General features: G+C 41.4%; 2 protein-coding genes across 2 annotated transcripts; both read left to right on the top strand.

Moving 5' to 3' along the window:
• Positions 1-941: 941 nt before the first annotated feature.
• Positions 942-10,506, top strand: mcm8 (minichromosome maintenance 8 homologous recombination repair factor). The gene is made up of 21 exons (XM_026309807.2): positions 942-1,136; positions 2,155-2,486; positions 4,278-4,343; positions 4,454-4,536; positions 4,709-4,858; positions 5,030-5,127; positions 5,206-5,404; positions 5,547-5,632; positions 5,891-6,036; positions 6,213-6,287; positions 6,374-6,512; positions 6,916-6,946; positions 7,120-7,257; positions 7,472-7,532; positions 7,629-7,709; positions 7,838-8,033; positions 8,137-8,350; positions 8,444-8,653; positions 8,811-8,887; positions 9,388-9,577; positions 9,881-10,506. The coding sequence occupies exons 2-21, from the start codon at positions 2,162-2,164 to the stop codon at positions 9,971-9,973; spliced, it is 2,658 nt and encodes an 885-aa protein (XP_026165592.1). The 5' UTR covers positions 942-1,136; positions 2,155-2,161; the 3' UTR covers positions 9,974-10,506.
• Positions 10,507-10,648: 142 nt separating this feature from the next.
• Positions 10,649-15,241, top strand: crls1 (cardiolipin synthase 1). The gene is made up of 7 exons (XM_026309808.1): positions 10,649-11,230; positions 11,725-11,862; positions 12,053-12,182; positions 12,297-12,382; positions 12,515-12,583; positions 13,562-13,653; positions 14,186-15,241. Exons 1-7 carry the CDS (start codon positions 10,778-10,780, stop codon positions 14,277-14,279), a joined length of 1,062 nt encoding a protein of 353 aa, XP_026165593.1. The 5' UTR covers positions 10,649-10,777; the 3' UTR covers positions 14,280-15,241.
• The last annotated feature ends 3,306 nt before the right edge of the window (positions 15,242-18,547 follow it).

Raw genomic sequence — 18,547 nt, forward strand, 5'->3', positions numbered from 1 at the left:
TTGGGGGGGAGGGACATTGTCATGTAGCACACAATCACAGCTTTAAATCTAATTTTAGGATGGGTTCTGCTTCCAAAGACTCATGTCCTGTTCCTAGAAAGTCATTTTAATCAACAAACAAATGAAAGGTTTGATTATAAGATGCAGACGTTAATTAACAATGGTTAAAAAAATAAATGTGGAAATTTTAAAGATAAAGCATTAAAATAATATGGAAATCCATCCATCATCTATACCTGCTTATTCCTAAGCAGGGTCTCAGGGATCTGCTGGAGCCTATCCCAGCTCTCTTTGGGTGAAAGGCAGGGGTCCACCCTGGACAGGTCCCCAGTCCATCACAGGGCCACATAGAGACAAACAACCTCACACACTCACACTCACTCCTATGGGCAATTTAGAGTCACCAATCAACCTGACATACATGTTTTTGGACTGTGGGAGGAAACCAGAGTACCTGGAGAAAACCCACACAAGCACAGGGAGAACATGCAGACTCCACACAGAAAGGCCCCTGATGGGTTTCAAACCAGGAACCTTCTTGCTGTGAGGCAACAGTGCTAACCACTAATCAATCGTGCTGCCCTAATGATATGGAGATATATGTATGATATTATTTGTGTATAATATGCTAGAAAATGTCCATTTTAATGTCAAAACACAAATAATTCTACTGAAATATTATTATAGTGGGGAGTGTTTTTAAAATTAATGAACAGAATGGAAGTGTTCAGGGAACACAGCTCTCTTATTGCATTTACACCCTTAACGTGGAGCAATATTTTAAGTTGAATTCCAGTTTTTAATTGATTCCCTAAATGCAATATGTCTTTGAAGGTTTTTTTCAGCGGGTGCTTTGGAGGCCTCTGGGGGGCGGTAACGCGCCGAAGAGCCTGATCTGCTGCAGTGCAAATAAAAGCAGCAGAAGAAGAAGCTTCCGCGTCAGTGGAGGGAATTTTGACATGAAAACATAAACATCGACGGACTAAATTAAACTTTACCTGCGTTTTGCTTAAATTATCATAAAATGTGCTTTTCGTTAAGCGTCAGGATATTTCACATGAGGCGAAAAGAATCGTTGGTGGCATTCAACTTGTGTTTTTGTAATGTTTCAACAGAATATTGAGTAAAACGTCGCGGTAAGTTGTCTTAATAAATACAAACGTCTGAACAACTGAAACGTTAGTATTAAAACCTGAGCTAATGTGGATTTAGCGTAACTTAAATTATTTTACGATGTGTGCTGATCAGTTAAGAAATTCGGTTTTATCTTAATTCACTCCGCCGCAGACAGTTAGTCAGTAAATGTATTGTTTTTGGCGACGAGTCGTAATTCAAGAGCTAGCTTAAATTTACGAACGTCGCTAGCACGTAAACTCTTAAAGGTTGAATTATAAACATTGGAAATTTGCTGAAATAGAGTACTGGATACTAGATTGTTTGTACGCAGAAATTCTCCATGTATTGTGTAAAGAAGATTGGTAAATGTAGGTAGGGCTTAGGTGGGTCTGCATTGGTCATAATTACAGTAACATTAAATTCCCAATTTTCTAAACAGGGTTTGGACCAATGTGGGTTGGTTAATGTTAAACTTAGCTAAGTGTATTAAGAATGAACAGTTATATTTACAACAACACAGTTTTCCTACCAAGTGTTATTGACTGTATAGTCTAAGGTCGTGTCTTAATAATGTAGTTTTTGGGTACTGCAAGTTACAAATGTGTGCTATAGACTGTATGTTTCATTTTCAGCTAAGGAAAGGACAACCACATTCTTCTTTCCTTTGCCTTAGCATACATTAAGTATGCCTGCATATTTGACAAAGATCCATTTGTTTTCCCCCTTTCTCTGCCCTGACATGTCAATCGAGAAATTAATTCTGTGGCAGATGAGTTGTTTAAAATACCAGCCGCTGTGGTTGGAAACTCATCGTTCTCAGTGGTAGTATTTTACGATGTGTGCTGATCAGTTAAGAAATTCGGTTTTATCTTTTATTTTACCTGACTGGTAAAATAATACCTGGTTAATACCTGGTAAAATAATACCTGGTTGACGAATGTTAGACTTAAACAACTCTAGAAGAAACTACCTTGCAATGTGGTTTTCTGACACTTTTCCAAGTTCTTACTCTTGTTCCTCCTTTATGCTTTACCTTAGGAAAGTAATGAGTGGAGAAGAATCCAGAAGAGGCTCATGGAGGGGAGGAAGTGGAGGATGGAGAGGAGGAGGAGGAGGTGGTGGGCGAGGCTGGAGAGGAGGTAACGGAGGATGGAGAGGACGTGGTGGAGGATGGAGAGGCGGTAGTGGAGGAGGAAGTGGAGGATGGAGAGGAGGTGGAGGATGGAGGAGTAGACCATGGAGAGCTGGATCAGCCGCAGGAGCAGGTGGAGGAGGAAGAGGTTCAGGAGGACCGTCAAGAGGAGGGTGGAATGGTGGAGGTAGTCTTGGGGGAGGACCGTCAGGAAGCCATACCTTTGGCACTCAGAGAGGTGAGTTCCATTTGCTTTACGATAATATATACAGTGGGTACGGAAAGTATTCAGACCCCTTTAAATTTTTCACTCTTTGTGTCATTGCAGCCATTTGCCAAAATCAAAAAAGTTCATTTTATTTCTCATTAATGTACACTCAGCACCCCATCTTGACAGAAAAAAACAGAAATGTAGAAATTTTTGCAAATTTATTAAAAAAGAAAAACTGAAATATCACATGGTCATAAGTATTCAGACCCTTTGCAGTGACACTCATATTTAACTCACATGCTGTCCATTTCTTCTGATCCTCCTTGAGATGGTTCTGCTCCTTCATTGGAGTCCAGCTGTGTTTAATTAAACTGATTGGACTTGATTAGGAAAGGCACACACCTGTCTATATAAGACCTTACAGCTCACAGTGCATGTCAGAACAAATGAGAATCATGAGGTCGAAGGAACTGCCCAAGGAGCTCAGAGACAGAATTGTGGCAAGGCACAGATCTGGCCAAAGTTACAAAAGAATTTCTGCAGCACTCAAGGTTCCTAAGAGCACAGTGGCCTCCATAATCCTCAAATGGAAAAAGTTTGGGACGACCAGAACTCTTCCTAGACCTGGTCATCCAGCCAAACTGAGCAATCATGGGAGAAGAGCCTTGGTGAGAGAGGTAAAGAAGAACCCAAAGATCACTGTGGCTGAGCTCCAGAGATGCAGTAGGGAGATGGGAGAAAGTTCCACAAAGTCAACTATCACTGCAGCCCTCCACCAGTCGGGGCTTTATGGTAGAGTGGCCCGACGGAAGCCTCTCCTCAGTGCAAGACACATGAAAGCCCGCATAGAGTTTGCCAAAAAACACATGAAGGACTCCCAGACTATGAGAAATAAGATTCTCTGGTCTGGTGAGACCAAGATTTAAACTTTTTGGCGTTAATTCTAAGCGTGTGTGTGGAGAAAACCAGGCACTGCTCATCACCTGCCCAATACAATCCCTACAGTGAAACATGGTGGTGGGAGCATCATGTTGTGGGGGTGTTTTTCAGCTGCAGGGACAGGACGACTGGTTGCAATTGAAGGAAAGATGAATGCGGCCAAGTACAGAGATATCCTGGAAGAAAACCTCTTCCAGAGTGCTCAGGACCTCAGACTGGGCCAAAGGTTCACCTTTCAACAGGACAATGACCCTAAGCACACAGCTAAAATAACAAAGGAGTGGCTTCGGAACAACTCTGTGACCGTTCTTGACTGGCCCAGCCAGAGTCCTGACCTAAACCCAATTGAGCATCTCTGGAGAGACCTGAAAATGGCTGTCCACCAACGTTCACCATCCAACCTGACAGAACTGGAGAGGATCTGCAAGGAAGAATGGCAGAGGATCCCCAAATCCAGGTGTGAAAAACTTGTTGCATCATTCCCAAGAAGACTCATGGCTGTACTAGCTCAAAAGGGTGCTTCTACTCAATACTGAGCACAGGGTCTGAATACTTATGACCATGTGATATTTCAGTTTTTCTTTTTTAATAAATTTGCAAAAATTTCTACATTTCTGTTTTTTTCTGTCAAGATGGGGTGCTGAGTGTACATTAATGAGAAATAAAATGAACTTTTTTGATTTTGGCAAATGGCTGCAATGACACAAAGAGCGGAAAATTTAAAGGGGTCTGAATACTTTGCGTACCCACTGTAAATCTAGTAATAATATCAAAATAAATAACATCTTTAAGATTTATTGTGTACTTCATAATGACAACTTCTTGCTGTTTGACAAAGATTAAAGAAATTAAAATATGTTGACTGACTTCTCTCTTCAGTCCTCCTTCAGCCTACTCTTGATATATTGTGTCCATACAAAGGATGGTCACTCTACTTCACAGAAGGTACATATGTATATTTATAGCTCTGTTTCACATGATAATGCATAAGGGGGAGAAGTTTTACATGTCATGTTATGATGATGTGTTGTTTTTTTGTGTTATTTTGTGTGCAGGCTTCATAGAGAGCTCACCTTCTGTGGAGAAGATCAAAGTGTTTGAGAAATATTTTACTTCCAAGATTCACTTGTATGACAAGGTTAGCCTGTCTTTACTAAACTGACTGCTTTGGTTAACATCTCTGTGTAGCTTAGAGCTCTGTGACATTTGCTATTTTCAAGGGCAGTTAGATCGTTAGTTGTGTCCTGAATCTTTATTCCTAAATGTTTATTTTTGTCAATTAAAATTAGATTCCCTGTGTTTGTGTACAGGATGAGATTGAGCGACAAGGTAGTGTACTGGTGGATTATGCAGACTTGACTGGAGACAAGACTGTGCGTTCAAGACTTCCTGATGTGATTACAGAGCTGAAAGAACAGCCGGAGTTGATGCTCAAATGCTTGGGAGTGGCCATTCACCAGGTACACACACACACAGTTGCTGCTACGCACAAGTTACCGCCTTTCAGAATGTACATGTACAATTGATGTTTAGTATTCAGTACATACATATTTAATGTGAACGAATCATGAAAATTAATTTTTATTTTTTTACTATTATTATTACTATCATTATTGTCTGTTGTTTTTCAGGTATTGACTTTAGATTTGGAGAAACAGGCTGCCGAGCTGCAAGGGGAGGAACTTTCAGTAGCTACACCAATCATCAACATCCCTCACATTAGTGCAAGGTAATGCGCACAGTGACGCACGCCTAATTGTTTGCCTGCATGAACAAAGATGACTTTATTTGTGTAAATTATCCACAGGCTGTATAACTATGAACCACTGACTCCTTTGCGGATGTTGCGTGCCAGTGTGTTTGGGCGGCTGGTTTGTGTGAGGGGAACCGTGGTCAGAGTTAGCAATATTAGACCGTTATGTACCAGGATGGCCTTTAGGTGCCTGGCCTGCTCGCACACACAGTCTCTGCCACTGCAGCATGGGAAATACGCTACACCTACCAAGGTATGCAAAACCTTTTTGTACTCTTTGTTTGTACAACTTAGTATATACAACTAATGCTCTATAGATACATACAGATTCCTTTCAGGATGCACACATAACAGTCTTTGATTGCATATATATATATGTGTCTTTTATCACCTAGTGTATCCAGCTTGAGTGTCGTAGTCGTTCCTTCGCTCCCAGCCGGAGTTCTCCTCTTACACACACCGTAGACTGGCAGATCATCAAGTGAGTATATCATGTATGTGTGTGTATGCAGTTTAACAATTGAAAGCTTTTGAAAGCTGTAAATCCTTTGTCACAGTTGTTAATTGTGGACTTAAATCAGTGACATTCAATGGCTCCAGAGGTTATTTTTAAGTTATGACCAAAATGCTTAAAGAGGAAGGAAACATTCTTTAAATTTAGGTACTAGGAAGGCAAAATGTTGTCGTGGAAGGTTTGCTCTGATATAACATTAAAAGAGTCACCATTGTGCTTCTTCAGGGTGCAGGAGCTGATAGGTGGTGAGCAGAGGGAGACTGGACGAATCCCACGCACCGTGGAATGTCAACTGACCTCTGACCTCTGTGACAGCTGTGTCCCTGGAGACACAGTTACTGTGACAGGGATAGTTCGAGTTACCAATGATGGTACAAACACTCATCCACCTAAACTTGGAATAAACGTTTGTGTGAATAGAGAGATGTACAAATCTATGAACTATGTATTTAAGTATGATAAGGAGGACATAAATTAGAAGTTTTCTCCTGCCTTCATCATGGCCAGAAACAAAGCCTGCACAATAAACACACTTATTTGTATGCAGGTAGTTCCCGTGGAAATAAGGATCAGTGTATGTTCCTCCTCTACCTTGAAGCCACTTCTGTCAGTAATACTAAAGGTACCAGTGTGTCTTTTCAGTTGGACTTTAGTTTTAAGTGCAGAGCAGTTATATTTTTAATGTAGGTTTTATTACTTAATGTGTAGGTCAGCAGTCCAACTCAGGAGGTCAAGGGTCAAGAGGGTCTCTTGAAGGTTTTTCTGGAGGAGAGGAGTTCAGTCTGAAGGAGCTGTATGCCATCCAGGAGATCCAGTCACAGCCCAACCTGCTGAGACTTATAGTACAGTAAGATATGTCGTACAGGTTTACTGTTTAAATGTTACTGCATTTTTTTACATTGTAACTTTTAGTTTTAGTTTAATCACACAGGCCATTGTTGGACATTTTCAAACTGAACTTGATCCCAAAATGCCCTAAAATGACCAGTGTCTATAGAGGATCCAATTTTTTGATGTAGATAATAAAATGGCACCATCTTAGGCCAAACTCAAAATTTTTTGCCCCAGCTGGTGGTAAGGATTTTGCATCTTGGAATGTGTCTTGCCATTTTTCATTCATTCAACTCTTGTGTGTTTTAAAATCAGCATTGCAGCCTTCATAGGGCTGTTAGTGTGGGTGTAGATTTGAAACCCTGTGCTGTTAAGTCATACCAAGATACGTAACACTGTGATCTTCCTGCCTCTTTCAGCTCTTTGTGTCCTGTAATCTACGGCCATCTGGTGAGTTATGTGATGCACTCCAACACCAGCAGCATTTCCATCACAGCTTACAAAGAGATCATTATGATTTGGCTGAAAACAGCAGTAATTTAAACAGATCATTTTGTGTCAGCGTCATTTGTCAAAAATCATAGAAGTTCAGTCCAGCGTTCTGTATTCTTGTGTGTCCTTAGCTGGTGAAAGCTGCCCTAGCTTTAGCTTTATTTGGAGGCAGACAGAAACACACAGACAAGAACAGTGTCCCAGTGAGAGGAGACCCACACATCCTGATGGTGGGAGACCCGGGACTGGGAAAGAGTCAGATGTTACAGGTAACAGAGTTCACAGTAAACATTTCAACACTAAACTGAATAGTGATGCTTGGCAGAGATCAGTAACAACACAATCAACAATGTGATTTTGTTTTTTTAGCTGAGTAATTCACATTGACTTTTTGAAGCTGTGACATCTTGTTCTTATAAACCATTTTGGTATGTAAATGTAACATTAAATGCTCAGATATATGTGTGTCCTGTGTTTGTGTAGGCAGTGTGTAATGTGGCTCCCAGAGGAATCTATGTATGTGGCAATAGCACAAGCACCACGGGTAAGTTGACTGAAGAATTACTCTGTATAGTTTGTTATATGCACCAATGCAGCAAAATCAGGTTGGGAGTTTAATATGTAATATTTATCTTTTTAGGACTAACAGTAAGTTTATCTCGAGACGCAGGAACAGGAGATTATGCTCTGGAGGCTGGAGCCTTGGTACTGGCTGACCAAGGTAGGAATTGGAGTGGAGACATGTATGGATTTTACATGTCCTATATCTTTTATTCCTACGTTTTTCTTTTTTTGTCATCCTTTCCTGGCTCTTCTCCCCATTCCCCATTTTCTGTCTGTTCTCTTTAGGTCTGTGCTGTATTGATGAGTTTGATAAGTTGGGTAACCAGCAGCAGGCTCTGTTGGAAGCCATGGAGCAGCAGACTGTGAGTTTGGCTAAGGCTGGAATAGTCTCCTCTCTGCCTGCTAGAACCTCAGTCATAGCTGCAGCAAACCCCACTGGAGGTCATTACAACAGAGGCAAGACTGTCTCTGAAAACCTCAAGTAGGTTAGCTCAGCAGGCCTTCAGGAAATGAAATGTTTTTTAGCTACTGCTTGAGGATGTAACTGTATGTTTGTGTAAATTTGACTTTGTCTGTGTCTTTAGAATGGGCTCAGCTCTTCTCTCTCGCTTCGATGTTGTCTTCCTTCTCCTGGACATCCCAGACGAGTCACATGACCGCCATCTGTCAGAGCACGTCATGGCAAACAGAGCTGGAAGAGGGAGAACCAGCAGCGCTGTAGTAACCAGAGCCAGCAGTGACTTTGAGACCTCCATCCTACTAGAACACTCAGACATGCCACTGTCTGAACGCCTGAAGGTAAAAGACGGATCATACATGATAACTGCATTGAAACATGTAAAAAAAAAAAAAAAAAAAACATGCATTTATGCTTTATATTTCTGTTTCAAGATCCCTGCAGATGAAACTGTAGACCCCATTCCAACATGCTTGTTAAGGAAATACATCAGCTATGCTCGTCAGTATGTCCATCCCTCGCTCTCTCCTGAAGCAGCGCAAATCCTTCAGGACTTCTACCTGAGCTTGAGATCCCAGGCACACTGTGCTAACTCCACACCTATCACTACACGACAGCTTGAATCTTTAATTAGACTAACTGAGGTAGGCTTTTATGTGTTGATCACACCTCACAATGTGAAGGATTAAGATGCTATATAGCATCTGCTTATTCTGTTACTGTTTTCAGGTTTCAACCTACTCACACATTTTCCCACTAGTGTCCCAGAGCTTATGTGGTTGACTTTGTGTTTATGTGCAGGCAAGAGCAAGGCTGGAGCTCAGAGAGACGGCTACCAAGAGTGACGCTGAGGATGTGGTGGACATCATGAAGCACAGGTGATTCTGCAGGACTCTGTGTGTGTGTTACGACTGCAGCTGTTGATTAATCTGCTTGTCATCTTTTTGATTAGTCTATTTGTTGTCAGAAAATAACGGCAAATGTCAGCAAGTTGATGTCAGCACATTTTTCTTTCATCTAATCAGTTATTGAGTTGTTTTCCCTCGAGTGTGTGTCCCCTAAAATAATCAGTTCAGATATTTAAAAAGAGGAAACCAGGGTTTACAGAGGAAAGAGTTGTTCACGTTATTTAGCTTGTGACTACTGAACTTATCTGATCAGTCAATCTCGGTTTTTCAAATAATAAGAAATCTTGATTTTTTTTAATTCACAATCTATAGAATCTTAAAAAATACTGTCTCACCAGGCAGTACACTGCTACAGGACTATTACAGAACACATCCAGTAAGAAAGACTGTTTTAGTTCTGCAGCCCTGGCTCTGAATCTACTTTCATGTGTGAATTTCCCTCCCTCTGTGTGTGTGTGGTTGTTTTGCAGTCTGGCTGATACATACTCAGATGGTCTTGGCAATCTGGACTTTGAGCGCTCTCAGCTTGGGTCAGGCATGAGTCAACGCAGCGTTGCAAAACGATTAGTCAACGCACTGCATTCGCACGCTCAGAGGACCAATCAAAAGCAGTTTGACCTACAGATGCTTCGATCTGTGGCCGACAGACTGAACATCAAGGTGAAAGCAATCACTGAAATATACACATGCACTAGATGGAAACAGTAGAGTGACACAAGGTCAGATTTATATGCATGTGAAGCACATGTCAGTCTGCTTAAGCAATCTGTGACTGTCATCTGGGCAAATATTTATAAAATGAAGTGACTCTCAAGAGAGACACATTTCCCCCGCAAGTCATCTTCAGACTTGTGTTGGCCATAAACCTGTTGAGTAATCTAGAATTTGAGAATTGGTCACAGATTTAATTATTTTTATGTGCTTGTTTGCATATTTTTTTAGTCAAACATTTCTTTGTTCCAGGTGATGGATTTTGAAGGCCTGGTGAATTCGTTGAATGAACAGGGTTTCCTGTTAAAGAAGGGAGCCAAGCTGTACCAGCTGCAGACAATCTGATCAATATGACTGTACTACAGACTCAGAACACACCCCTGCAGGCCGCAGTACAAGGTCAGTCTTCAGGCTGAATGAAAAGACTCACTCAACTTGATGGGGAATCCATTATCCGCAGCACTTTCACCAAACCACCAGCCAGTTTACCAAAGTGTAACCTTTACAGAGACCAACAGTCACAACAAACACTGGAGAAAGTCTAACTTCTGAAACCTCAGTCGGGACTTTTGTTTGCAAAACCTCTGGCTTATAAAGGAAGTAACCCTCATCACATCTCTGACAGCCTTTATTTACAGAAAGCTTTAATCTAAAAAATTACTTTGGTTTTGCTTCAACCAGTGAAATTGGACTTAAAAAAAGCTGGATTGTTTTGAGAGTGGATTGTTCTGCATTAAACACATTTCTAAGAGCTAGAGGAGTTTGGTAAACCCTGATAATGTTGTTCTATGTAATTAACTGTTTCTGGTTACGTTTTGGATGTAAAAATACTTTTTATATATATGTATATTTCAAAAATGGGGGGTGGCGGGTCCTTTTTGTTCGTAATATAATTAACACAATGCATAAAAATATTTACAGTATCAGATAAGAGCGGCTCCTCTTGCTGATATAAAATTTGTGACTTTTCAAAATAAAAGCACTAAGTGTGAAAAGTGTGTGGAAACTTTACGACACCGTGTCAGTTTACGGCAACATGGCAGCCTGCTTGCTGGAGCAGTGACTCGGTCCAACTCCGGACTTTAACCATGAAACCGGGGACGGGCTGCACGAGACCTGCAGGCCGGTAACGGAGGGCTCGGGAGGAAGATGATGTGTTTCCGGAGGATTTCCGCGCCGCTGTCCCGCAGTGCAGATGTTCGTTGCGTGGTGTCCGCGCGCTGTGCTGGTGTGTGTCGGCTCGAGCCTCCGTCATGGCGGCACCGACACACACCTGCCCCCGTGTGCACGAGGTTGAAACCGTCTCAGGTGAGCGGCTCGTGCCTCCTCAGGCTCAAAGGCACAAACACCCGCGTCTCGTGCTGGACCGGGATCTTCCACCAGGTAAAACCGGCAGCCTGGCACGTGCAAGAACCCGTACCTGTCCACCAAGGAGGTCACGAAAGGTCTGCGGGCGGTTTCCGGTCTGCTCTGACCCCCATAGTCCGTGGACTTTGTAGCGGAAAGACCAAGGAGACACCGGACAACTGCACCGGAGCGGAAGGGACCGAAGCCAGTCCGGTACCGGTACCGGGACAGGGACTGTTCAAGTTCAAAGAGCTGGTGAGTCCAGTGACAGGAACTCAACCTGTTGAGCGCGTGGACAGATAGAAGCATAGAAGAAGAGTAGACTTAAACTCTGTTATTAGGTTTAGCATGAGAAGTGGTAATGCTAATTAAACATTTGTAAATGTTCTATCATCGATTAATTTGATTAGTTACAGATTACTGCTGATACCTGCCTGTGAAGGGTTACAGAAATATTTAGGATATTTTTCAGGTAATTTACTTAAACATGACTGACAGGTGCACAAACTGAGCTTAGTGTGTCTTGTATGTTTATGTTAAAAAGCAGCATCAATATATGAATATTGGTGTAATCTAGTCAGAAAATGTCCTGAAAAGTAACTTGATGCATCTTGAGCATTAATTTCAAAGATTTATTCCAACCTGCAGGAATAGATTGTTCAGGTTGATCGACCTGTCGCACTATGTTCGTGCTGTCATTTGTTTTTTTTTAAGTGAGAAGTAAAACTTCTCATTCTGTTTCTGTGCAGTATGAAAACCCATGGACAATCCCCAACCTGTTGTGTATGTGTCGCATTGTACTGGCTCCGTTTTTGGGTCACCTGATCATCCAGCAGCACTTTCATCTCAGCCTCGCTCTGTTCGCCCTCGCTGGAGCCACAGACCTGGTAGCACAGACATTTTCATTAATTAAAATGCTTGTTGCAGGTGTCCAGTCTGGAGCTATACACCTGTGCTTAATTCAGTTTAATTTCAGTTTCTTTAAAATACTAATTTGGTTGGAGACATTTGATAAGACCTTAAAAAAACATTTATTAAATTTGTTTTCATCCTTTGTTCTGTTTCTTTCTATCTCAGTTGGACGGTTATATTGCCAGAACTTGGCCCAGTCAGAAGTCGGCGCTGGGCAGCGCTCTCGACCCACTGGCTGATAAGATTCTCATCAGTATTTTATACGTCAGTCTCACCTATGCTGAACTTATACCAGGTACTAAAGTCACATCAAAGAGCTGCAGTTTAAATCATTTTTCTTTATTTCATGCGACAGTTCTAGTGGCATTGATGCAGTTTAGCGAGATCATTGATTTTTCTTGTGTTGCAGTTCCACTAACAGCCCTGGTGATTTTCAGAGATGTTGGTTTGATAGCTGCAGTGTTTTGGGTCAGGTACAAGACTGTTCCTCCACCGGTGAGATACAATACACTGTGAAGTACAATCTCTGCCAAACAGTACTGTGAATTTGATGTACTCTGGAAAACCATGATGTTTTAGAAAGGAAGTGAGTTTCTACTTTTAGTCTCTTCTCTGTTTTCCCTCCAGGTGACCCTTAGTAAGTTTTTTAACCCCTGCTACACCACAGCCCAGCTCAAACCCACGCTCTTCAGCAAGGTGAGCACACAAATGACCCACTTTCATTCTGCACTTCAAACGTTTTTGTACATTACTGTACAAAAGTGGCGATTTCACAGCACCAGAGCCATAGAGAATAGGATAAGATGACTGTATGTGATGGTTTTATGTTTTTTTTTTTTCCTTTGCTGCTTGCAGCCTGTACATGACAGTCACCAGATGCAGAAGCTGATATAACCTGTGCATTACAGAATCAACACAACTTCATAGGTTTATTGTCATTCTGTTGAAATGTTAGTGGGTTTTCACACAGAAGACATGTTACTTTAATTTATGCTCCTTAAGCTTTACTTTAAAGATGTCATCCATCCATTATCTGCTGTGTATTCCTGTAAAGCGTTGGAGCAGTGGGGTGGGGGCTCCAGCTGATGCTCGGTCAGAGGTGTGGTCCACCCTGGACAGATCAGCCATCTATCACTGGGCTGACACACAGAGACAAACACTCACATTCGCACCTATGGGCCTTTTACAGTCACCAGCCAACCTAACCTGCATGTGTTTGGACTGTGGGATGAAGCTGGAGCACCTGGAGAAAATCTGTGCACACACAGGCAGAACATACATCAAATCTATACTTAGGTCATTACCAGTAAACTGGTCATTGCTGCAGTTGTAACCACATTAACATACTAAAATTACAGCAGTTCCTTACATCTTGACTCTGAGCCCTGAATATCAGGAGCACTAAACTCTGTAGCATGATTACAGAAATCTGTTGTGCAAAACACATTAAAATTCATTGTCAAAATGTTCCTTGATGGCTCCAACACAAATTTTGAATAATTTATTTTGATACACTTGAGGATACAGTCCTGGTTGGCAGGAGTGTTTATGTGTTAGCTGCAAAAACAGTCCTTTTGTTCCTAGAACCAGCAACCATTCACCCAGAAATAATGAGCCTGTCATGATGTTTTTATTCTGACTTAGCGTTTGAATGTTTTTTTTTTTTTTTTTTAGGTGAACACAGCTATCCAGCTCTTTCTGGTTGCTGCTTCTCTGGCTGCCCCAGTCTTCCATTATACAGACAGTGTCCTGCTGCAGTGTTTATGGTAAACCACACACTGTTACATATGCATACGCACGGTCTCGCACACTTGACCTTAATATCTGCCATGTCCTTTCATTTTCAGTGTAGTGGGTGCAGTGAGAAAAATATTCATTGTGCAGAGGGGTTTTGGATGCAAATGGTTTTGTCTCAGTCAAGCACATAAATGCTGTTTGTTCCATCGCGGTGCTCGGGTTAAGTGCGCTGACTCATTTCAGTCTGTAACTCAGAATTAGCTGTTGCAGAAATCCAACTTAACATTTTATTGTCTCACCATAACCTACATTTTAATACAGATCTACTTCAGCAGCCTCGTTTGCTGGTGTCACTCTTTGTCTTGCATGGTTGTACAATTATTTTTTTCCAGTCCATACAAAGTTAGAATTATACTTGTATGGCATTTGGAAAAAATTATTAGTTTTATTTTATTTTTTTTATGTAAAGCACAAAGTAAAGTACACAGAATAACTGCAGTAATGCGTTTGAATGCCTGCGCTCGGTTCACAGTACATGTCATGAGATGTGTTATATTGCAGGTATGTTACAGCGCTGACAACAGCAGCGTCAGGCTACAGCTACTGGCACTATGGCCGTAAGACCGTCCAGGTGCTGAACAACAGATCACTATGACAGGCGCGCCAGGAAACGCCTAAGAGGCAGAACAAAAGCAGAGAACAGCCGCTGCAGGGGACACTGATCGGCTGTGGCAGAAGTCGGACGGACAGATGGACTATGGCCACGAGCACTGAAACCAAGTAGCTGTGACAACCATTTATGAGGTACCCTGGCAATGACACTGGGAAAGGAATCGAGGACGCAGATGGTTTATTCCAACACTACAGAAACACCTCACATCAGCTCTGCAACTGAACTAGACAAAACACATGCAGACTGATCGAAATAGCAAACTTAAATATAGATCATCTACCGACACACACAGTCGCACACAAACACACACCGAGTATATGTCCGGTGACCTCACAGGACCTCCTTTTTATTTTTTCTTAATTTTTCAATCAAGAGGTTGCCAGCCTAATCATTGTCACAAACGTCGGTTTTATAAAGGAATGATTTATCAATAAAAGTGAAAATCTGCCTTGTCTCATGTCTGGTGTTGGGTTGTGGTGGTGTGAATCTTACGAGGCCCGGATTTGACAACTGATCCAGGATTTAAAAAAGGTCACACTGTCTCATTTGTCCCGAGTCCTTTACAATATAAGTTTAATGCTTCAGCTGCGAGGTAAACATTTATTGATTAAACAAAAAACTTCTTTCCCAGCTCCTTAAGTGTACTGATTTACTGTTGCTTCTGTTTTCTGTTCCTTTAAATCCATTATATTTACCTGGTACTTTATTTTCTGACATTTTATACAGTAGATGAAACCAGGCCATAAACAACAGGTTAGTTAATAGTGAATATAATCACATTATTATTGATTAACCTGTTGTTTATTTTTGGTGAGGGTTTCCTGAAATGTTACCTGCCCTCAAGATAAAAATGAATTAATGAGCTAAGAGTTTGAAAGTTGCGGTACTCATTACTGTATATTTGCTGATTCTTACGTTTATTAAAAAAGCTGCAATGTTCCTTTCATGTTCTTCCAGTCTCAGGATCGATAAGCCAGAGGTTATGTGCAGACTCGGGGAGAACATGAGCTACTTCTGGACTGTTTTTTGCTGAACTTCTGTGGCATCTTATCAGACTCTGCTGCTTATTTTTCCCTCAGGAAAAGTGGTACAATTAGAGAAAGACGCTGTGTAACCTTCTTAACTCCTCACACTTACTTGCCCACATTTTCTGCATCACTTGGGTAATGCTGTTTCTTTACCGACCGTGTGCAGATGACTTCCAGGCTTGTGCGAATTGTTTTTGTGGCCTTATGTGGGGATGTCAGCTCATTATCTCTTCACCGAGTAATTTAATGTGTCTCCTGCTAAAGTGAGATATTATACATACGCTCATGAAATGACTGTGTAAAGAAGTTCTGGTGTGTTTTTGTTTTTTTTTTTTTTTTTTGTAAATTCTTAAGTCCATATTTGATAACACAAATTGGAAGTGTAGAATTTGGAAGTACTGGATGATGCCCCACAGGCTTTTCATGTAGTGTTTGGAGACGCTCTTTAATTAGTAATGCCTCAGAGATGAAAGCTTGAAAAAGAATCAAGCCCCTCTCTTTCAGCTCACAGTGGTGTACCAGTACTCGAATCGGATGAATGTGACAGTATTGACAGCTTTTATTCATGCTGTTTTGCTTCGGCATCAGTTGAAAGTTAAACTACAGAGAGCTAAGATAGTGAAAGCGAAGCTGGGAAAAGGGAAAAAACTGATAGTAACTATGTGCAGGTTTGACACGTCTGCATATTTATTTACAAAAACTCAAGTCATATTAGGCTGTGGTTGACAGAAAACCCTTTTCACCCTCGTCTGTCATATTTCTAAAAAAAAAACTAATTCCACAGAAGAGCATTTCTGTATAGAAAATGAAAATACTGTGAAGTTTAATTGTGATTTAATATGTGTGAAAATCTTCCATTCTTTATTTTAATCTAAATTCAATTGGAAGGATGAAAACATAGCATCCTGTAAATGTCCTGTAAAGGAATCATGTCTTGGTATTGAATCCTTGTTCTTCATTCAGTGAGTCTTGGTTTTGTGTTAGTGCTTCAACCAGAGTCACTTGGAAAAAAAAAACACTCTTAAGCTTTCCAGAGAACATCCATGCAGTTAGTTTTTAAAGCCGCTGCAACAACCGGTAAAAAGTCTTTCCACCACAGATACAGATGATTTATAGATGGAGGCGAGAACTGCAAAATGTGCTTTCACACTTCACAGCCCAGCTCTCCAGAACCCACAGACAGGCTGAATCACACTAACAAGGACAAACTTTGGATCAGTATGCTTATGTCAGCCCCCCAGCTACCGTTCAGTCAGTCCTTCAAATGGAGGAGTCCTGTCTCCTCCAGAGCTGAAGAAACTTCACCTCTGCTGAACAGCGTCTTGGGAGAAATCCTTTGTTATGAAATCATTTAAATTGGACCTGCAGGCTGCAAATGGTGAAACCAGCGGAAAAGGTTTATCATATTGCCGTGTTGAACTGTAAATGGTTGCATATAAACTTTAGCCTTCTGCTCAATATTTACTGTTTTTTTCCACACTCACAACTCACAAAGCTGACTCTGCATTTCCCTGAACAAATCTAATTTTACTTCGACCTCTGTTAACCAGTTATCTTGTTGCTCTCAGAGTTTTGGCAGCAAATCGACAGTCACTTTATCCACTTCAGTCTATAATGGGCATGATAACTTGTTTTCCTCTGCAGCATATCTAAAATTTACAATCCAATAATCAAACTTTCTCGTCTAATTTGACTCTGTGATGCTTCTGATCCTGACTCTGGCCTCTCCTGCCTGATGCTGAAATGCAAGAGAATCCAGAAAGGTGGATTATTACCAAAATCTTTGGGTTAAATGTTTTTACAAAATGTCCCTTCTAGGGCTGGAAAAATGATCATTTTTTCGATGCATCATCGTTCACTTTAAAACGATTCTGAATCGAGGCGGAAAAGTTATTAATCGATTTTAATATTTGATTTAATAAAGTCCACCAGTCCGACACATTTTACCGGTCTACAAACGACCTACATACATGCGTGCTTGTAACCATATAGAATTTGAATCGTGAGGTTTTCTGCTTTCAAATGATGTATAGTTTGTCGGACTTGATTCAAATTACAATCTTTGGAAATACTTTCAGAAATACAGTTTCCGGCCCGAATATGTGCAGTTGGGTTTTAACAGGTAGCAAGTATAGAATCGATGCATTGATGTGTCGTTTTTTAATCAAATCTTGTTCCTCTGAATCGAAATCAAATCGAATCGTGGACTCCCTAAAGGTTCCCACCCTGAGTCCCTTCGATATTTGATGAATTATGAGACTTAGGTACAAAGTGGTTGGTTGAAAGTTGATGGACTCAGCTGTGCTGCTGTCGTAGTTAAAAAGATGTACAGTATTTTCTCACCTATGCCTGGAGGAATGCAGGAACGAAGATGGTATACATTTCATTTGATCAGGTTTGGAGAAAGGCATAACTGGGAAGCTCTGTTTCCAACCCAGTGCAGTGGAGAAATAAAATTTTAATTTATGGTACTTACAGCCAACAGGGAATGTGCCTTCAGTAGACAGTGGTGAGCCAGCCCTTTTTTAAATGTTTTCCAGAGATCAGTAGGAAATCAGTGAGCTTTTCTGGGAGAAGACCGCAATTAAAAGAAGGCTTTGGAAAGGCACTTATCAGAGCCGTGAGGGAAGGGATGCTGCTGTCACAACATCTGGCTGCACTTGACGGGTCTGTGGCGACAACAGCTAAAAAAGCAGGCTTTTTTCCAGTTGCTACGCAGCTCTGTGGGATCGCTGCCTTTGAAATGTGTGTACAGGCTCTGGGGTGTGAGTGAACGCGTCACAGGCACAGAAGCTCTGAGCTGCCAGAGGTTCTGAGCCAAACTTCACTTCAAACTTGACTGGTTATGAAACCCCCTGAATCAGAGTCCTTATAGTCCTTACAGTAGGCCTACACACACACACACACACACAGCAGCACCAATACAAATCCATACGGGTACTATAGCCATGCACACACATATACACATGCACACATACGTCTTTTCTGCTCCTGAAATAACTCTCCGCCTCCCACTCCCCCTTATATAAGCTCCCAGCATGGAGATCTGCTGGTGAAGGCTCAGGAGTGTGCATGTGTGTGTTAATGCATGTGCCTGTTTATGTGTGTGCATGTGTGCACCTCTGTCTGTGTGTGCCAGTGTGTGGGCAGCAGGACTGTCTTGAGTTGTGTTTCTGCTGGTAATGCAGCGTGTGGCAAAGAAGAAAACACTTTCTTTAAGGA

The sequence above is a fragment of the Mastacembelus armatus genome, chromosome 15 (genome assembly GCF_900324485.2).
Source record: "Mastacembelus armatus chromosome 15, fMasArm1.2, whole genome shotgun sequence".
NCBI lineage: Eukaryota > Metazoa > Chordata > Actinopteri > Synbranchiformes > Mastacembelidae > Mastacembelus > Mastacembelus armatus.